The following is an 18,284-nucleotide window of genomic DNA, read 5'->3' as shown; positions in this document are numbered from 1 at the left end:
TACTGCTGTGTGTGTGTGTGGGTGAGAGAAGGCCCGGGGGTGGCAGGGCCTCCTTCTTCCCCCTCCGGGGGGGGGAGGGGGGCCCTGCAGCCCCACAACTCTGCCTAAGCCAGGGTTGGAGGCAGCTTTGGAGTGAGTGTGTTTGTTGTGAGGAGAGAGACTCACAACATAAGGTAAGCGGGAGAGAGAGAGAGGCAGGCCTTGCAGCCAGGCCGTCTTCCCCCCCCCTCCCTTTTGCAGTTAGGCTGTGGAGGGGGCTTCTTCTTTCCCTCTCACTGTAAAGTGGAGGAGAGGCTCAGCATTGGAGCAGAGCCAAAGTGGACAGGCTAAATGCAGCCTGGTGCCAGGGAGATAACCCCAGGCGAAATTGGAGACGGACCAGAGAAAGGCCCAGAGGATGTCCTCACAGTGATTTAAACGCAAGACAGCGGAAAACTCGGAGGAGGAATGAAGATTCCAGGACATGTATGTATGATAAGCTGAACTGCAGCAGCACAGAACCAAGGTATGAGAGAGAGAGAATCATACAGCAGAGATGGCACAGAACCAAGGAGAAAGGACTCAGAGCTATCTTCTTGGACTTCGTGAGGAAGAAAGGACTTCAGCAAACAGCTGGAGGTTCGTGGGGGGAGTGTTCAGGTTCCCCGAACACTCCCATGAGAGAAAGACTGGTTAGCTATCAGCCCTGAAGGGCTTTTCCTGGACTGAATTGAAGGAAAAGCTTAAAAGGACTGATAGAAGTGTATAATATTATAGATATAGTTGCTTTTAGCTTGTACGGTATTTATTGTGTAGAATAAATGTATATATACTTCCCCTTTCCCCTATAGAAGCCTCTTACCTGAAAGTTTCTCTTCGGTGTTTGAAATAAATTGTGGGAAGGGGTGGGGAAGCCTGGAAATTAGATTTTTGATTTTTGTGGTGGTTCAAACCACCACATGTGGTCCTGAACAAAACCAAGATTTTGAATTAATTGAACTAGAGATTGCTCTTGCAGAAGACCTTGGATCAGTTAGGACAGGACAAGATGTGAAAAATGTCCTCTACGCTGCAGCTGGGAAGAACGGTTCTTCCTGGAGTCTCTGGCAAAAAGTACCCAGGGAGGCCCAAGGACAACCTCTGGGGTTCTGGGATTGGGGATACAAAGGATCTGAGACCTGTTACATCCCAACTGAAGAAGAAATACTGGCAGCTTATGAAGGGTTTTGAGCTGCGTCATAAGTGATTGGCACCAAAGCACAGCTCCTCCTGGCACCCCAACTGCCACTGTTGGGCTGGATGTTCAAATGGAAAGTCCCTTCCACACAACATGTCACTGATGCTACGTGGAGTAAGTGGATCGCAATAATCATGCAGTGAGCTCAAATAGCAAACCCCAGTCGCTCAGGGATCTTGGAAGTCATCAGAAACTGGCCCAAAAGCAAAAATTTCAGGGTAGTATCAGAAGAGGAGGAGAAGAAGGTGACACGTGCTGAGGAGGCCCCACCGTGTAATCAGCTCTCTTTACTGGCAATTCCTGCTATATTGTAGAGATACATCAAAAATGGAATTTTTGATGCTCTATGGAGTCTTACACAGTGAGTCACAGAAGCTGTTGAGGGACAAGGAGCATCAAGTCAGGTTGCAGAGCTTAAAGCTGTCCAGTTGGCTTTAGATACCACTTAACAAGAGAAATGGGTAGTGTTTTATCTCTACACCAACTCGTGGATGGTAGCAAATGCTCTGTGGGGATGGAAAAAGATGAATTAGCAGCGCAGGGGGAAACCCATCTGGGCTGCTGAATTGTGGCAAGGCATCGCTGCCTGGGTAGAGAAGTTGGCTGTAAAATATGTCATGTAGATGCACTCCAAGAGTTGGGCTACTGAAGAACATCACAACAATGGACAGGTGGATCAGGCCGCCAAAACTAAAGTGTCTCCGGTGGATCTGGACTGGTAACATAAGGGTGAATTATTTCTGGCTTGTTTGGCCCAGGACACCTCAGGTCATCAGGGAAGAGATGCAATGGACAGATGGGCTTGTGACACTATTTCCCAGGTTTTCCATGACTCCGAAACATGTACTGCACTCAAGCAGGCCAAGTGGGTTAAGCCTCTGGGGTATGATGAACAATGGTCAGAATATAAATATGATGAGGCCTGGCAGATTGATTGCATCACACTTCTGCAAACCCGCAAAGGCAAGCAGTACATGCTTACAATGGTAAAAGTATCCACTGGTGGCTGGAGACATTCCCTGTGCCTCACACCACTGCCAGGAGCCTTGAAAAGCAGGTTCTGTGGCAACATGGCACCCCAGAAAGAATTGAGCTGGACAGCTAGATTCATTTCAAAAATAGCCTCATAGACACCTGGGCCAGAGAACATGGAATTGGGTGGGTATATCATATTCCCTATCATGTAGTCACCTCTGGGAAAATTGAATGGTACAATGGACTGTTAAAAACCACATTGAAAACAATGAGACCTTCAAGCACTGGGATCTGTGTTTAGCAAAGGCCACCTGGTTAGATAACACTGGAGACTCTACCAATAGAGCTGGCCCTGCCCAATCAAAACCTCCACATACCATAGAAGGGGATTAAGTCCCCATGGTGCACTTGAGGAATGTGTTAGGGAAACCTGCCTCAAGCAAAGACAAACCTATCTGTGGGATTGGTTTTGCTCAAGGACTTGAGTGCACTTGGTGGGTTATACAGAGAGATGGGGAGACATGATGTGTACCTCAAGGGGATTTGATTTTTGGGTGAGAATAGTCTGTAATTTTCAATTCTGTAATACTGGTTGCTGAATGACACTGCCGCTGGATGCCATAACCATGGACAATGAGTATGGACTGCTCCAGATATACCAGTCGTTAGCTCCTGATCCAGCTTACAACCTCCTGACAACACACCAGCCCTCCTGGAAGCCTCAGAAGACATCTAGGATGGATAGAACCCACAGTCATGGACTAAATAAAGTCAACAGACACCTTGGAGGAACAGCAGTTCACTATGGAAATGATATCTCTGCTTGTGTATATATGTATATAAATGTATATAGTTGGAAGGTGTAGGCTCTGGGATAATGTCCTGGTTCTGGGCAGGACAGGGTGAATTTTTGCAGCAACCGGGAGGAGGCATGTCTGGGACACGAGGCTGTTTTATACCACCTCACATCACTGTGAGGGGCAGGGGAATGGGACTGTGTTCCATGGGGAAGGAGTTCCTTCCAGTCAAGCAAACATGGTTGAGGGAGACATCTGGTATTGTGTTGGGGGGAAGCGGGAGTGTTCCATCTGAATCATTACTCTTCTTATACCCTCTATTCATTAATATTGTTGCTATTACTGTTCATTTCCTTATTAGTGTTTCCAGTAAATTGTTCTTATCTCAACCCATGATCTTTGCATTTGCAATTTTCCAATTCTCCTCTCATCCTGCCACAGCAAGGAGGGGAGGGGAAAACGGGGGAGCAAGAGCATCAGTGTGGTTTGGAGAGTCTTAGTGAGAGCATTGAATTGGGGAGTACCATTCCTAAAGCATGACAAATTATTACTTAAGGGACCCGTAAAAGATAACCTATTAAAACAAATTGAGTTTCATATATTATTAATTCATATAGTGGGACGTGATTGTAAGAAGTGCACTTTTATACATATGACCTTGAAATTAATAAAACAACTTTTTTAATTTCCATTTTAAATGTAGAATGCAATTAACAGCACATCATCAGTGTTGAAGACAGAAGAGAAGAAAGTATTAAACATCTCTACCTTTTCTATGCCCCTTTTTATGAGACTCTTCTTACTATATAATAGACCAATGTTATTTCTGTGCAGTGCCTTTTGCTATTGACATATTAAAAAAAGATTTTGATTTTCTCCACAATATTGGCCAACTTTAACTCTAATTGAGCTTTGGCCACATGAATTTTCTCTGTAGGATCTCTTTATTCCTCCCATGTCATTTGACCTTGCTTCCACTGGCCATACACTGTCTTTCTTTGCCTTTGCTCTGGAAGAAGATCCCTGCTCAGTCAAGCCGACCTTCTACCTTGTCTACTTGACTTCTGATATTTGGAATCGCCTGCTCGTGTTCTGTTAGGCAGTGGTGCTTAAAAAGTGACCAGCACTGATGGACACCAGCACCTTCAAAAGCGTTTTCCCAGGGAATCTTACTGACTACTTCCTTGAGCAGCCTGAATCTGATTTCCTCATATCCAGGACTGAAGTTTTGATGGCACTCTCCTGTTATCAGAGATTGCTGCATGGTTTCTGTGGCCAGAATGGTCACCTATTGCCACTTAAATCAAGAACCCCTCTTTTTTGACAAATCAAATCAAAGCAACAAATCAAGGAAGGCAGCTTTTCTAGTCGTCTCTCTTAGTACCTGTACCATGAAGTTATCATACAGGTATTTTAGAAATCTTTTGGACCTGTTTATATGAGCTGTATGGTATTCCCAGTTAACATCTGGGAACTGAAGTCCCCCATAAGGACAAGGGCAGTCGATTTGGAGATGCCCCTTAGTTCCTTAAAGATTTAACTCATCACTGTCATCATACTGGGTGGATGGCTTATGGTAGACCTCCACAATCACATCAACTTTGTTTGTCCCTTAGTCCTTATACCAAGGCTCTCAAATGTGCCATTTCCAGCTGCAGACGCCATACATTCCAGCCCTTCCATTACATACACTACCACTACCCTGTCTTGCCTGCCCTGCCTTATCCCCCCTCCAGAACCTGTAACCATCCACCGTGGTACTTCAGTCACAGAACTCATCCCACAAGGTTTTGCTTATGCCGATGATGTAATTTCTCTCGGACTGGGTCAAAGCTTCTGTCTCCTCTTGCTTGTTTCTCATGCAGGATACGTTGGTGCTAGGAACATTTCAAGTGCAGTTCATTGTAGCCAACACATTGGGAAGCAGACTGAAGGATCTCACTAGCACTAAGTCCCTCAAATTTTGGTGTTCTGTTGCATTATCATTGGCAAGCCTGATTTTGTCCCCTTCCGCCTTCCAATCTGGTTTAAAGCTCTATCAATCAGCCCTGCTAACTTCAGTGCAAAAAAGAAAACAGCATCCCATCAGGTGTCAGTAGAAGTGGTGTTACACACTGTACTTAGCCCTGGGGTGACTAGCGTGTTTGATGATACAGTGAAAATCTAACCCTCTCGACAGGGCTCACTGGAAGTAGCTATCGAAGTAGCAGGTATCCCTGTACTTGGAACCAAGGAGATGTTTGAGCTGTTTCTGCCATTCTTCTTCAGAAACTCTCCCTCCTCCAGGTGTGGCTTCTATCTGTCCACTTTCTCTACTGAAAAACCTTCCTCCCATCACTGCTTCTCAAACTTGGTACCCAAGAGGGATTTCTTGGAAATGCGATCTCCCTCTGGGAAGCTGCAGCTTGGCCACATGCCTTCCACCAGGCAGGGAATGATTTATTAATAAATTATCTGCACTGAGCTGATGTCTGCAGGTATTTCTACATTTCCAGAGTATAGTCGTATGTGCTTTGGTATTTGAGTGATAACACCTCAAAACTTATATTGACACCGAACAAAATCATAATGAGAAGAAGGGATGTTTGGGAATTGGGTCTTGTAAAGAATTTTTAAGACAGACATTTTCCTTTAAATATTAATGCATTTTTAAAAGACACTACTTCAAACACAGAGCTATTTACTGAAGCTATTTACTTCAGGCTTTTCAAAATAATTCAGCAAATGGATAAGACACTGGTTTATCAATTAAAGTCAAATAGGCTTTCTTCAAAGGAAGAAGAATTAGGCTTTAAAATTAGTCTTCATATGAAAAATAAACTTCAAATTTAGTCTTGAAAAATGTTCTGGTCAAGTTTGGCGACCAAATAATGAATTGTGACAGATTAATAGGAAATTAGTTCAGATATACATATAATTGTGAAACCTTTATCCAGCATTAGTATTTATCAGTATACAACTTGTCGCTTTGATTTTGTGAATAAAGATTACACTTTTCTCATAGATTATGTGTATCTTACTTGTCTAATAAATGAAATTATCTTCTTTGAAATTCTAACAGTTTAGCATTGCTTAATTTTTTTTGTTTCCTCTTTTTTTTTTCTAGGCCTGTTTGTTATTTTTCTTGTTTTATATTAATCTATTCCAAACAACTTATCTTAGTGTTTCCCATTTAAGTGTCTCAAAAAGATAGCGAGAAGAAGTTACGCTAATAATAACGAAATAAGGAGTCACTCTACCCAAAACAAGCTCTACCAGGGGAAAGCAACACTGATTTTTGTCTGTTAAATGAGCATCACCTTTATTTCAAACACACCTGTGTTCTCCAGATGTGTGTGTAAGCAGTCTGTCAATCAGCACCAGCAGAAGAGTGCCTGTGTACACAACTGACCTCTGTTAGCCTTCTCTAAAGCTTGCTATGTTGTTATTTTTTTTTTGCTTTGACTTTTTAAACTTCTTTCTTTATGGGTACCGAAGCCTTATATTATCTTTATATCTTTGTCTCATCAACTCCCCATCTCTTTTCCTGTCTGGTCTGAAACTCTGTATCTCCTCTCCACAGCACATCTCTAAAGTTCCCTGCCTGCTCCTTCTTGCTTGTGTCACATTTCTGCAATGGAGCTGCTTAACTGCACAAGGGTGAGGGCATGATTTACTGGTAGAAAACACACTATGAAATCCATGTTGCCACAAAAATCACAAAAAGCAGGGACTGCTTTCCTGCCATGGGGACCTTATGGATGACCACTGTCACCTGGTAGAGAGCATGGATCAGGGGTGGGCAAGGCATACCACTGGGGCTTTGCACAGTGGGGAAGGGACTGAGCAAACACTGGAGATTTTGTGTTTTCCTTCAGCAGCTTCTTGAGATTGTACACTTGCAGTCCAGCTCTGCTTCCAGACCCATAGTATACCTCTACAGGTGAAGGATGCTTCAGATATTTTTTCTGCTTCCAGAAAGACAACAGGCTTGCAGAGTTGGCCCAAGGCACAACCAAGACATGCCTATACAGAAGCTTTGAGCATACCTGGCATATAGCCAGTCTTCTAAACAACAGTGTGGACATTGGTGCAATCTCATCTTCCTTGGGGAAGAGTGTGCCCGCTGGAGGTTGGGTGGAGATACACATACTAGCAATACAAGTGGTTGTGGGCGAATGCTGGACAAACATTTTGTCTAAATATAAGATGTGGTTCAAAATCAAGAACTGATATCTAAGACTCCTCTCTGTTGCTGTGAATTATGTATCATCACTGTATGTCTTTATTACAAAGTGTATGTGTTTCCAGTAGGCATGAAGAATTTAATGTGATTGTGGTAATGATGTTAAAATGTGTTCAGAGGAATACTGTAACATAGGTATAAATTGCTATAAGGGGTTGAGTAGTGCAAGACATTGTGGATAGTTGTGCATTTAGCATCTAAGAATAAGCAAAGTCAAAGCCTTCAATCCCAATGGTTTATGCTTACTTGGAAAAATGTTTGTCTGACTGCAGGCATGGAACCCGTTGTGCTGGAGAAGTGGCAGCCACGGCAAACAACTCACACTGCACAGTAGGAATCGCCTTTAATGCCAAGATTGGAGGTATGTGAAACAATCTCCCACCAAAACCAAAAAAAGTAACCAAAGAGCCATTTGTGATAAATGGTGCATTCAGACCCTTCTCAACAAGAGAAGGAGATTTGTATGGACAACAAACCTAGCTGTGTTAGCAAGTAAAGCTCATCTGTGGAGTGGTTGTTCAGTATCAGTACTGAAGGAGTTTGTGTGCAGTGGCCCTTCTGCAGTGCCCTCTGGAACACTGCCTCTCAGTACAAACCAAAAAATAGAAAGGTGAGGCTTTTGATGGAAACACAAACCCCAGAATTAGGACATTTGGGTTTTCTCACATATTCAGAGCTCTAAGCGGTGAACTTTGACAAACCATGAGTAAATGCACACATCAGGAATATTGCCTTGCATATTGTTCCCAAAAGACCACTGTCAAAACATAATGCATTATTGTGTTGTTTGGCTGTGGTTGGAGAGAATGTTCTTTTGATCCCTCTATATGATCAGATTATTGCCTAGAAAATAAGATTCAGTCGCCCATTTTTGTTCATTCAGCCAAGAGTTTCAAGAGGTTTCTGTGAATTCATAGTCATTGGCTGCTCAGTGAAGATCTTTAGTTTAGTTTGTGGTGATGATTATCAAGATGTCATCTACATGTCTCCTAGGATGTAGCCTCTCTGTGACAGGTTGTAACACTTCTAGTGAAGTTTTACCCTGAGCTTTAGATGAAGTCATGGGATTGGTATATTGGCTTTCCGTAGAAAGACCTGTAGCTCAAACTCATTAATTGTTGATTTTTGAAATAGAGCCTAAAATAGAGCCCATCTGTGAAAACAGAAGCATGTTTACCTATATATACACCAGAGAACAGTTCAAAAATATGAGCCGGCAGAGTTGAGGCCATGTTTCCGCAAGTAATAATACTGCATCTGTTCTCTACTAGATCAGTACAAGTTTGATCCAAATCAAATGTGAGCACATCTGCATTTTAAATTAGCCAAAGCACACATCAACATCTTCATGTCAGCTTTCTGTTTTCCTGCTGGCTTCAAGAGGGTAGACAATACCTGATCCAGCATAAGTGTCGTGGGTTGACCTTGGCCGGATTCTAGGCACCTACTAAAGTCGCTCTGAGCTGAGAGAGGTCACACAGGCAAAACAAACTCAACTTGGGGTTAATACTAAAATTTATTTCTAATAGGATAAGATCTAAAGAGTGAGAAATAAAACAGTCTTAAACACACTTTCCACCTACCCCTCCTTCCTTCCGTGTTCTCCCTCCTCCCCCTGCAGTGGGGCAGGGAGACAAGTCCACCCCTTGGGCAACAGGTCTTCCAGATCTGCTGTCCTGTAGGTCACTCTTCCATGGGCTGCGGGGGGACAGCCTGTTTCACCATGGTCCTCACCACAGGTTACAGGAGGGCCACAGGTCTGAGTCCTTCCCCTGCTCTGTGGGGTCCCTCCCATGAGTAACAGTCCTTGGTGGACCTCTCCAATGTGGGTCCATCCCTCAGGCAGTAGTTTTTCCATATCTACTGCCCCAAGAGTCACTTCTCCATCCTTCATAGGATGCGGTCCTTCATAGGGTGAGCTGTACAGTTGTAGATCCCCCACAGGGCCACGAGTCCTACCCGGGAATAACCTGCTCTGGCATGGATTTTCCTCTCCATGGGCCACAAGTCTCTTGAAGGAGTCTGCTCCATCCTGGGCCTTCCACAGGGGGTAACAGCCTTCTTCTATGTATCCATCTGCTCCAGCATGGGCTTAGCTGCACCGTGGCAGGCCACCCCAGCCCAACCCGGCTTGACTTGCCCGGGGAGGGAAAGGGAGGCCAGTGGCCACTGGCAGGGGCCTCTTTGCCACCCTGGCCACTTTGGCACCCCCTCCACCCCCCCTCGCAGTTCACCTTGGAGGCTTTGGCGCTCAGGGTGCTGTTCGGCTCCTTGGGCAGGGTGGGCTCCAGCATGGGCTGCTCGCAGGGCGGGCCCAGGAGCTGCGTAGCTGCTCTCCATGGGGCCACATGTCCTGGGCCTGGCCCCGACCGCCCCTTCACAGGGGCCGCTGGTGCCTGCTGCGGGCTAGGTACCAAGAGGCCTGGGCTGGGCTGCCACTGCCTTCCCGGCAACCCTCCCTTGCCCCCGCTGCGGGGGAGGCAGCGGAGCCACTCAGGAGCTTTGGTCAGCTCTCCCCTGGCTCGAAAAATTCTTCTGCTCAACAGCTTGTTCTTAAATATGTTATCACAGAGGCGTGATTATTGGCTCTCCCTTGGCCAGGAGCAGGAAGTCCCTCCTGTAGCCAGCTATCCTTGGGGAGAAGACTTCTGGCAGCTTCTAACCAAAGCCACCCTATGTAGCCACCCCCACTGCCAAAACCCCAGCCACCTCAACCCATGACAATAAGGGTAGAGTGACGCAGGAAGAAAAATTCCTCTCGGGTGGAGAGCCTGCCTGCACAAAACTACCCTGTCAGAATGATTTAGAAAATCAGAACTGGTCAAGTGAGTGAGTTTATGACAGATGAACAGGTTGTCTCATGTGGACATGGCATTTAGCCATGTACCAGCAGCTATGAAATCAGATTTGTTGAGTTGTCAAACCAGAATCAGAAGAGAGTTAGTGCACTGATAGCGATAAGGGATGGCTTCTGGAGAAGTTTTATTTGTGAATAGTCACACAACTTGCAACAGCTTGGGCATGGCCTTGACATTAAGCTTCCTCTTCCACTAGTTGAATTTACTTAAGAGTTTTGCTGCTGCTGACCTATATTTGGAATGCCTCAGAAAAGCCATAAGCTACACATTTGAATGTGCAATGGCTGTGTTCCCTTTCCACAGGCCACATAAATTGTGAAAATATTGAATCATATCATGCTGAACTAGTATTCAGCTTGCTTGTTTCCCAGGGATTTAAAGACCCTCCTGGAGCTTTCTTGAAGAAGAAACTAGAGTTGAGGTAAAGCAATTACATTGTCCTTGCATAGAGGAGCACCTGCTGACAGGCTGTGATGTTGAATTTGCTCCATCAAGATAAGTATTTTTTACTTCAAACCAAAAAGCATCTCTGGACACATAAGGGATCCAAAGGAGATAAAGCAAAAGGGAAAAAAGTCTGTTCCATCAAATGCTGGCAGCTGAACAAATCCAATTAATGATCTTTATGATCAGAAGTTGTTAACAAGACACCCATCAATAATGTTCCCTTTTTTTCCTAAATGTGTTTGTACTCCTTTTCTCATTTCTGAACATTTAAGAACTTCTGACAACAAATAGGTAAAAAACAAGATCCTTAGAAAGTCTAAGCTTTCTCTTACAATGGTGTGAGGATGTAATCTGCAGAAAAGAGAATTTGAGTAAAATTACAATCTGGACCTTCAGTTTTTTACAAGTTGCTTATAAAAAATTGTGAAAGATTTTGCTTAGCTAAGCTGCAGTCCCCCTTACTACAAGACAAACCAGTGCACTAAAGGGATAGATCATTTTTTTAAAGTTATTCTCTGCAGTAATCACACAAAACAAGTTACCATGTACAGAGCTTGTGAGACTTTTTATAGAAAAGATTGGTTAGCATGCTATTATTGTTGCAAACTGATTGTGGAAATTGCAAAGCATCTGTGGGGATTTGGGTGCTTGGCTACCTGGCTGGGCTCAAGTCCTGATGGGAAAACAGTTACAATGAATTATGGCACAAGATGTATATTGTCATCAGTTGATGAGGAATTAGTTTAGCTGTTTCTTTAAGTTTAAGGCAGATGCTGATTAAAAACAAGCATTTTAAAAGAAAACTTGCTTTCAGCTCAGTTTTGTGTGTTTTCTGTGATTCATTGAAATTTTGTTCTGAGTTAAATGCCACTTATAATTTGGGAATTACTGCAAATGCTAGGAAAAGTTTGCGGGTCTCTAAAGTCTTAGGCAGAACAGTCTGCAAACGCAGTCTTTTAATTGCCTTCTGGACAGCTTTTGTTGCCCTATCACCACATGCCAAATGCAGTATGAAAGTTTTGTGATCAGCAGAAGTACTACAGACATTGGGAAGAGGGAGGGAAGGAAGGAGGGAGGGAGGAAGGAAGGAAGAAAGGAAGGAAGGAAGGAAGATTATTTTCATTGTAAATAGCCAGTGAGATGTCTGTTATTCAAAGTCATCTTTCACAGAATCACAAAATCATTTAGGGTGGAAAAGAGCTCTTAAGATCACTGAGTCCAACCTTTGACTGATCACCACCTTGTCAACTCAACCACAGCACTTAGTGCCTCATCTAGTCATTTCTGGTGCAGCTTGAGGCTGTGTCCTCTCATCCTGTCACTAGTTGCCTGATAGAAGAAGGCAACCCTTACCTTGCTACAGCCTCCTTTCAGACAATAGTAGAGAGTGATAAGGTCTCCCCTGAGCCTCCTTTTATCCAGACTAAACACCCGCAGCTCCCTCAGTCATTCCTTGTATGACTTACTCTCTAGGCCCATCACCAGCTTTGTTGTCCATTTCTGGACATGCTCTAGCATCTCAATATCTTTCTTGAAGTGAAGGGCCCAGGACTGGACACAGAACTTGAGATGCAGCCTCACCAGTGCCCAGTACAAAAGTACAATCACTTCCCTAGTCCTTCTGGCCACACATTCTTGATACAAGCCAGGATGCCATTGGCCTTCTTGGCCACCTGGCTGCACTGCTGGCTCATTTTTAGCTGGCTGTTGACCAGCACATCCAGGTCCTTTTTCCTAGGCTGCTTTCCAGCCACTCTTCCGCAGCCTGTAGCAGTGCCTGGAGTTGTTGTGACCCAAGGGCAGGACCTGGCACTTGGCCTTGTTGAACCTCACACAGTTGATCTTGGCCAATGGCTTTGGTGTGTCTGTCTGTTGTTGGCCAGAGAGAACAACACATAAGTCACAGCCTTGTCGCTGTTGGTTTAGAGTAGACTGCTTCACCATCAGCAAAAAAATTCTGGTGTGAATTAATTCAGGTGCCAGTGGCAGAATTTGGAATTACTGTTCACCAGTTGTATATAGCATTTAGACTTGCTACACAGTTACAGAGCCATAAAGGAGAGTTTTATTTTCCTTCTTTCAAAACCAGTGTACTTTTATTGTCTTTATTTAGAACTGATTTTTTAATTATTAATATTTTAATGTGCTTTAAAGAAATTGAGAACACAACTTCCACCCAGCATTAATTTTCTTAGATTTTGCTGAGGTAGAAAAAAAACAACACTAGAATCCTAGAGCTGGCTTAATGACTCTTTTTTATAAAGTCCGTAGTGTGATCACAGTTTGTAAAAGTTTATTATCTCACAAAACATAAAGAAGGACCAAAATATTTCAACCTTTTTATATTTTTTTCATCGAGAGATATTTTTCCCTGAAAAATATATATCCAAACAGATTTTTTGCTTCTTTTCTCTAACAACAGTAGAAATCCTTATAATCATTCATTACAATGTTATACACAACAATTTTCCCCAGGGGAAAAGAAGAAACATTCTGAGTTGGTCAGTCCTGTTCATTGTATCTTTTGTTCTGAAGGTGTACGGATGCTGGACGGAGATGTGACAGATATGGTAGAAGCAAAGTCTCTAAGCCTTAATCCCCAGCACATCCACATTTACAGTGCCAGCTGGGGGCCTGATGACGATGGTAAGACTGTGGATGGTCCTGCTTCTCTAGCACGTCAGGCCTTTGAGAATGGCATCAGAATGGTAAGTTCGCATCGAAGTGCATCTCCTGGATCTGCTCTCATGTGCAAGTATAAGGGTACTTGTGCCCAGTACGTGCAAGTGCACAGCATAGGGAAAAGGAAAGGATTCTGAAGGAAAGAAGAAAACTTCCTTTGCATAAAACTAAAAATGCATTTTCCTTTGATAGTGACCTGATAGTCAGTCCTGAAGTATCAGCTCTGTTCATTTTCAGCTGAAATACGTCATCGTCAGTGTCCTTAAAACTACTCTGAGGTAGTGTTGTAATTCTACAAGAAATAAGATGACTGAAAAATGCTACTTCGCACAGCAGTGTGAGCTCATCAAATATGAGTTGTAAGGAAATTCTAAAGCAAAAACTTTGACTGCTTTTCTTTCTGTCTTCCTTCCTTTCTTTCATTGATTTGTTTCACTTGATTTCTTAGTATAAGAAGTTGAGGTCTAAAGAAAGTCTACAGCCATGTTTCTTTTAGTGTTTTTGTCTGGTCTCAGAGAATTCGCAATACTGTGATTAAGGGGACACTAATGGAAGTGCAGGAGGCAGGAGAACTTGTCCAAAAAAGTTTTATGTTTAAACATGTTTATGTGTTAGTTTAAATGTCATATTTCCTGTAGGGAAGACAACTGTGAAAAGTTCAACCTGAATTTCTGTACTCAGCCATTTCCTTATTGAAATCTCAAAGCACTCAAACTGGGAATAAATATGATATAAATCAAGAATGTGGAATAATTTTTTAAAAACATGGATCTTGCCTAAAAACATTATTGTTCCATTGTTATTATTAGCAGTAATATTAGAAGATACCCTACAGAACCCAGATGAATTTAATTTTACCATTGTTCTATACTGTACTGGTCTAGAGTGAAAACACAGTATTTAATTTTAAAATTCAGAGGTAGTCTTTTTCTGATAACAGTGTGGAAAAAGTATGCTATATTTTTTTGAGAAATAGTAGAAGTCATATTTGATGCAAATCAAATTATTATTTTTGCAATTTATTTTCTATTTCATTTTTTCAGCATCTTATTCTGCCTGTAGGTGCCCATGAAGAGTTGAGTAGACCTAAATATTTCCATATTTGGATATTTTGTCTGGCTCTGACTACAAATGCTTTTTCATTTCTACTCAAGAAATAGAAGTTCTTTTTAAAACTTACATGAAAATATACTGATAAGAAATGCAAAACATTTAAGGTTACTCTCTAGTTTTCATCTCTTAAAATATGATATAGGCTGAAAGATTGTAAATATATGTTGCAATTACCACCTTCCCTAATAGGCTGTTTCCAGACGGAAAATTACTTCAAGATGAACCTGTTCTCTCTCTTTTTAATAAAACTGTGCCTTCCCATGTTCAGGCAAAGGTGTTTTTTCTATATTTCATTTCACTGTCAGAAGCTGTGTCATTTTAAAAGATGTGGCAAATGGAAGAAGAAAAGATTAGTTTTCTTTTTTGGGAGAAGAAAAGATTAATTTCCTTTTTAACAAAATATTCATAAAATGAGATCATTGTTCAAGGTTGTGACTAGATACTCAGCCAAACATAGATTTCCCTAAGCAGTCACAGTAATTGTGCAATAATAATAGGGAGACAATTATGCTTATTATGTTGTGTCCAGATCTTGACTTCCCTTTTTCAGAAATATTGAACTGAATATACTGAGCATCTAGGGTAGCATCTGTGGTGTAAATTAAAATAAGATCAGTACAGGAAACTTTGACAAAACCTTCTTTCTGACCTACAGGAAGTTTCAAGATCAGTATTCTTAATTTGTTATGCATATACATGTACAACTGTATATCACATTTTTAAAATGGAACAGCAGAGGGAATTATCAAGAATTTTTAAAAGCATCTGAAAAGTAAATTATGCCATCTGGTTTAATTAGGAAAATCAAAGGTAGTGCTGAATAATAGCTTTGAATAAAGTATAAGTGAATTAAATTATTATTTTTAATTTATTATAGTCATTAAGTAAAAATGAAATGGATGCAAGAGCCACTGTTTTTTGTTGAGTTTGGTGAGAGACTAGGATCCATTTAAAAAATGTCTGGTTTATCTTAAGCGCATATTATTCCAATTAACAGCTCATACAGAGTGTTTTATAAGTATTATTATTTTGAAATCTGCTGAGCTATTATGATTACTCCTTCCAAATCCTGCAGATAATAACAAAGATGACTGCATAGTTTTTCTATAGAGTTACACTGAGATAATATATGCCTTGAATTGAAATAGAAAAATCTATTTAAAGAAAGGCTACTGAGGGTAAATGAATCTATTAGATGACAACCTAACCCATAAGTTAAATATGCTTTAAAAATTCTGCCCAGGATCAAGGTAAAGGAAGAGGAAACCAGTTTTTAAACCTTTCTCAAGTACCATGATTTTCTGTCATCTCTAAGGGTATTTTGTTTAATTCTATTAAATTTGCATACTTGAGTTCAAAGGGAGAGCTTAGAGACTCCACTATCAAACAATTTCTATGCAAATACAAAACTCCCTTTATATCATGCTTTCTGTTGACTAGGTCCTTTCTTGAAAATAGTATAGCCATAAGGGTGGAAAATTCTCAAGGCTTGTGTTTTCAATACCAGTGTATTAGAAATATTGGACCTAATAATCTTAAGAAAAAATCCATTGTAATCATGCAGAACATGCCTGAAAAAATATCTGACAAAGGGTGGTCTATCCAGAATTAATATATTGAATATCACATTTCACCCTGTGTTCAGGAACAAACAGGCTTAGCATTGCGAAACATGATTATGGTTAAATCATGTAGTAATACTGTGCTGAGTCTGGGACAAAAGAGAGAACACAAAAACCTTTCCTTGATTCAGAAAGATAAAATCTTAAGTACCATTAGATTTTAAGATGCCTGTTTGTATCTCTCACAGTCTATAAGTACAATGCTATATGCACTTGAGGGACTTGGTCTTGCTGATTCATGGCTCTGCAGTGCAGCATTCAGGCTGGTTCATTTGTATTCATACAAATAAGCCTGTTATTCTGGGATAAGTGTCAACATCACTTGGAGAGGAATGCATTTCAGATATTCAGACTTGTTCTCTCACTGCTGTTTGGCAAAGACCTTATAGTCAAGTTTCTGGACGTGTGACCCCTGTGGATGTTCTATGTTGCAGGGTTTCAAAAATCTAATAGGTCACCTCTCGAAACGTCTCACCAACTGCATGCTTGTTCATTCTGTAGTACCCGTAAGAAAGTACAAATCAGCAGCAGGACATGTCATCCTTAATATAAACTAAGAGGGTGGAGAGGAAGGGAAATCCACGTGGAAACTTTTGGCACAGGGGCCTTCATCTTATTGCCATGACACCATTCTGTTAAGCAGGCTGGACACAAGCCAAAATATTTGATGGACATTAATGACCAGATTCTGTGTGGCTGAACCACTTGTGCAAACTCAGCTTGATGCTTTGCCTCCCATCATCACTGCCCCTTCTCATCTCTCTCGCTTCACCAACTTTGGCTGCAGAGTGTGTTCAAAGTGCTTGCTGGGAGCAGAAAGGCTGTCTTACAATCACTAAAGAAGCCTCCAACCCACATGCAGGGGAGAGAAAGAAAAACAAAAAAGGGAAAGGAGAAATTAAGAAAAATAATTTCACATTTTATTATTATTGTTGTTGGTATTAGTATTACTACTACTACTACTACTACTACTACTACTACTACTACTACTACTATATGGTTCTGCTCCAAAAGTGGCAAGAGATTGCTCATCATTTGCAAGTGTCCAGACAAAGGTGATACTCCCTGTGTTGTACCTCAGATGTTTCTATTAAATTTGTCTTGCCATCCCATCTTTTCATCATTCTGAGTAGGATGTGTTGCCTACACAAAGTGGAGTTATTCTGTTTTGCTTTGCCAGAGAATTGCATTACAAAAATCAGAAGTTACTTCGGGAAGACTTCCAGTCAAATGTGTCAAAGTATTTTCCAAAACGGCTGTTCTTTGATACATTTAAAGTGATGCACAGAGGTTTGGTTTAAACTGTGTATTGTGTTAGTTCATCTTGTATGACTGCTGTTTGAAACTGAATAACACATATCTGTGTGTATGCATATCTAATATATATCATATGTAGATACATTTTGTATGCACAAGACCTCTTGGACATTTTCAATTAGTTGGCAAAAAACTACTTGTTGAAGATCAATCAGAAGAATTAGTGCTGTGTTTGGGGATGGTTTCAGAAGATATGTCTTCCAGTATGCTGATGTAACCTAGTGCTAGGTCCTAGCATTTATCTCTTATATGATTTGAAAATATACTGTGTATCCTGATTGCATCTCTCATATAAAGTTTGAACATGTGATGCTATTTTTACTACAACATACCGAGTTAGACTTTGTCAGCTGTGTACTAGATGTGGATGCTGATTATAAATCAGAATTTGAAAAAGTCCTATGATGTTTTAACATTGTATTTATTCCTTCTGATGTCACAAGACATAGCACCATTGGCTTGAAATAATATTTATAGTTCTAACATCTGTCATCTAGACCTGTCTTTCTCGTAAGTCCAATCAGTAAAATTTCATCCAGTTATTGCTTCATCAATATCTCTGTTTTCCTGATTCATCTGTTATTTTATGGTTTCTGTACATCTTTTGTAAAGAGTCAGTCTTAACTGAAGTCTTATGTCCGTGGCTGTACAAGGCACTAGCAACCTTCACTACTGAAAATGTATAGCTTGTTACTCATCTAAGTTTCTTATTTTTCTTTCCGCTTTTGCTGTATTTCTGGTGCGTCTTAATGGTGTTAGAAACCACATGTAAGTAATTACAGATTTCAGCCAAGTGATCTCTTGGATAAATTAAATTGAAACATAGGAATATAAGACAGGAAAAGACCATGTAGCTTTCTCTGTTTTTGTTGGGAAACCATTTCACAGCCATCACTAATCTATTGGTTAGAGACTCTTCTAAGTTGCAACTGGGTTTACTCATGTACAGTTTTCTGTCCCTTTGTTCCTGGGCCTAAATTGTGCCTCAGCTTAAATACTTTTGCTCCTTCCATTTTTGTTTCTGATATATTT

General features: G+C 41.3%; 1 protein-coding gene across 5 annotated transcripts in view; it reads left to right on the top strand.

The window, feature by feature from the left end:
• PCSK5 (proprotein convertase subtilisin/kexin type 5) overlaps window positions 1–18,284 on the top strand; it is a 212,224-nt gene that overhangs the window by 99,697 nt on the left and 94,243 nt on the right. For all 5 annotated transcript variants that reach the window (XM_027708433.1, XM_027708432.1, XM_027708435.1 and 2 more), the window contains 2 exons: window positions 7,486–7,574; window positions 13,054–13,226. In XM_027708433.1, the coding sequence (XP_027564234.1) occupies window positions 7,486–7,574; window positions 13,054–13,226 (262 nt within the window). The remainder of the gene's footprint in view (window positions 1–7,485; window positions 7,575–13,053; window positions 13,227–18,284) is intronic.

Source organism: Neopelma chrysocephalum, unplaced genomic scaffold (assembly GCF_003984885.1).
Source record: "Neopelma chrysocephalum unplaced genomic scaffold, ASM398488v2 Primary Assembly neopelma1_96234, whole genome shotgun sequence".
Classification (NCBI taxonomy): Eukaryota; Metazoa; Chordata; class Aves; order Passeriformes; family Pipridae; genus Neopelma; species Neopelma chrysocephalum.
This window is presented reverse-complemented; position numbering and strand designations above follow the sequence as displayed.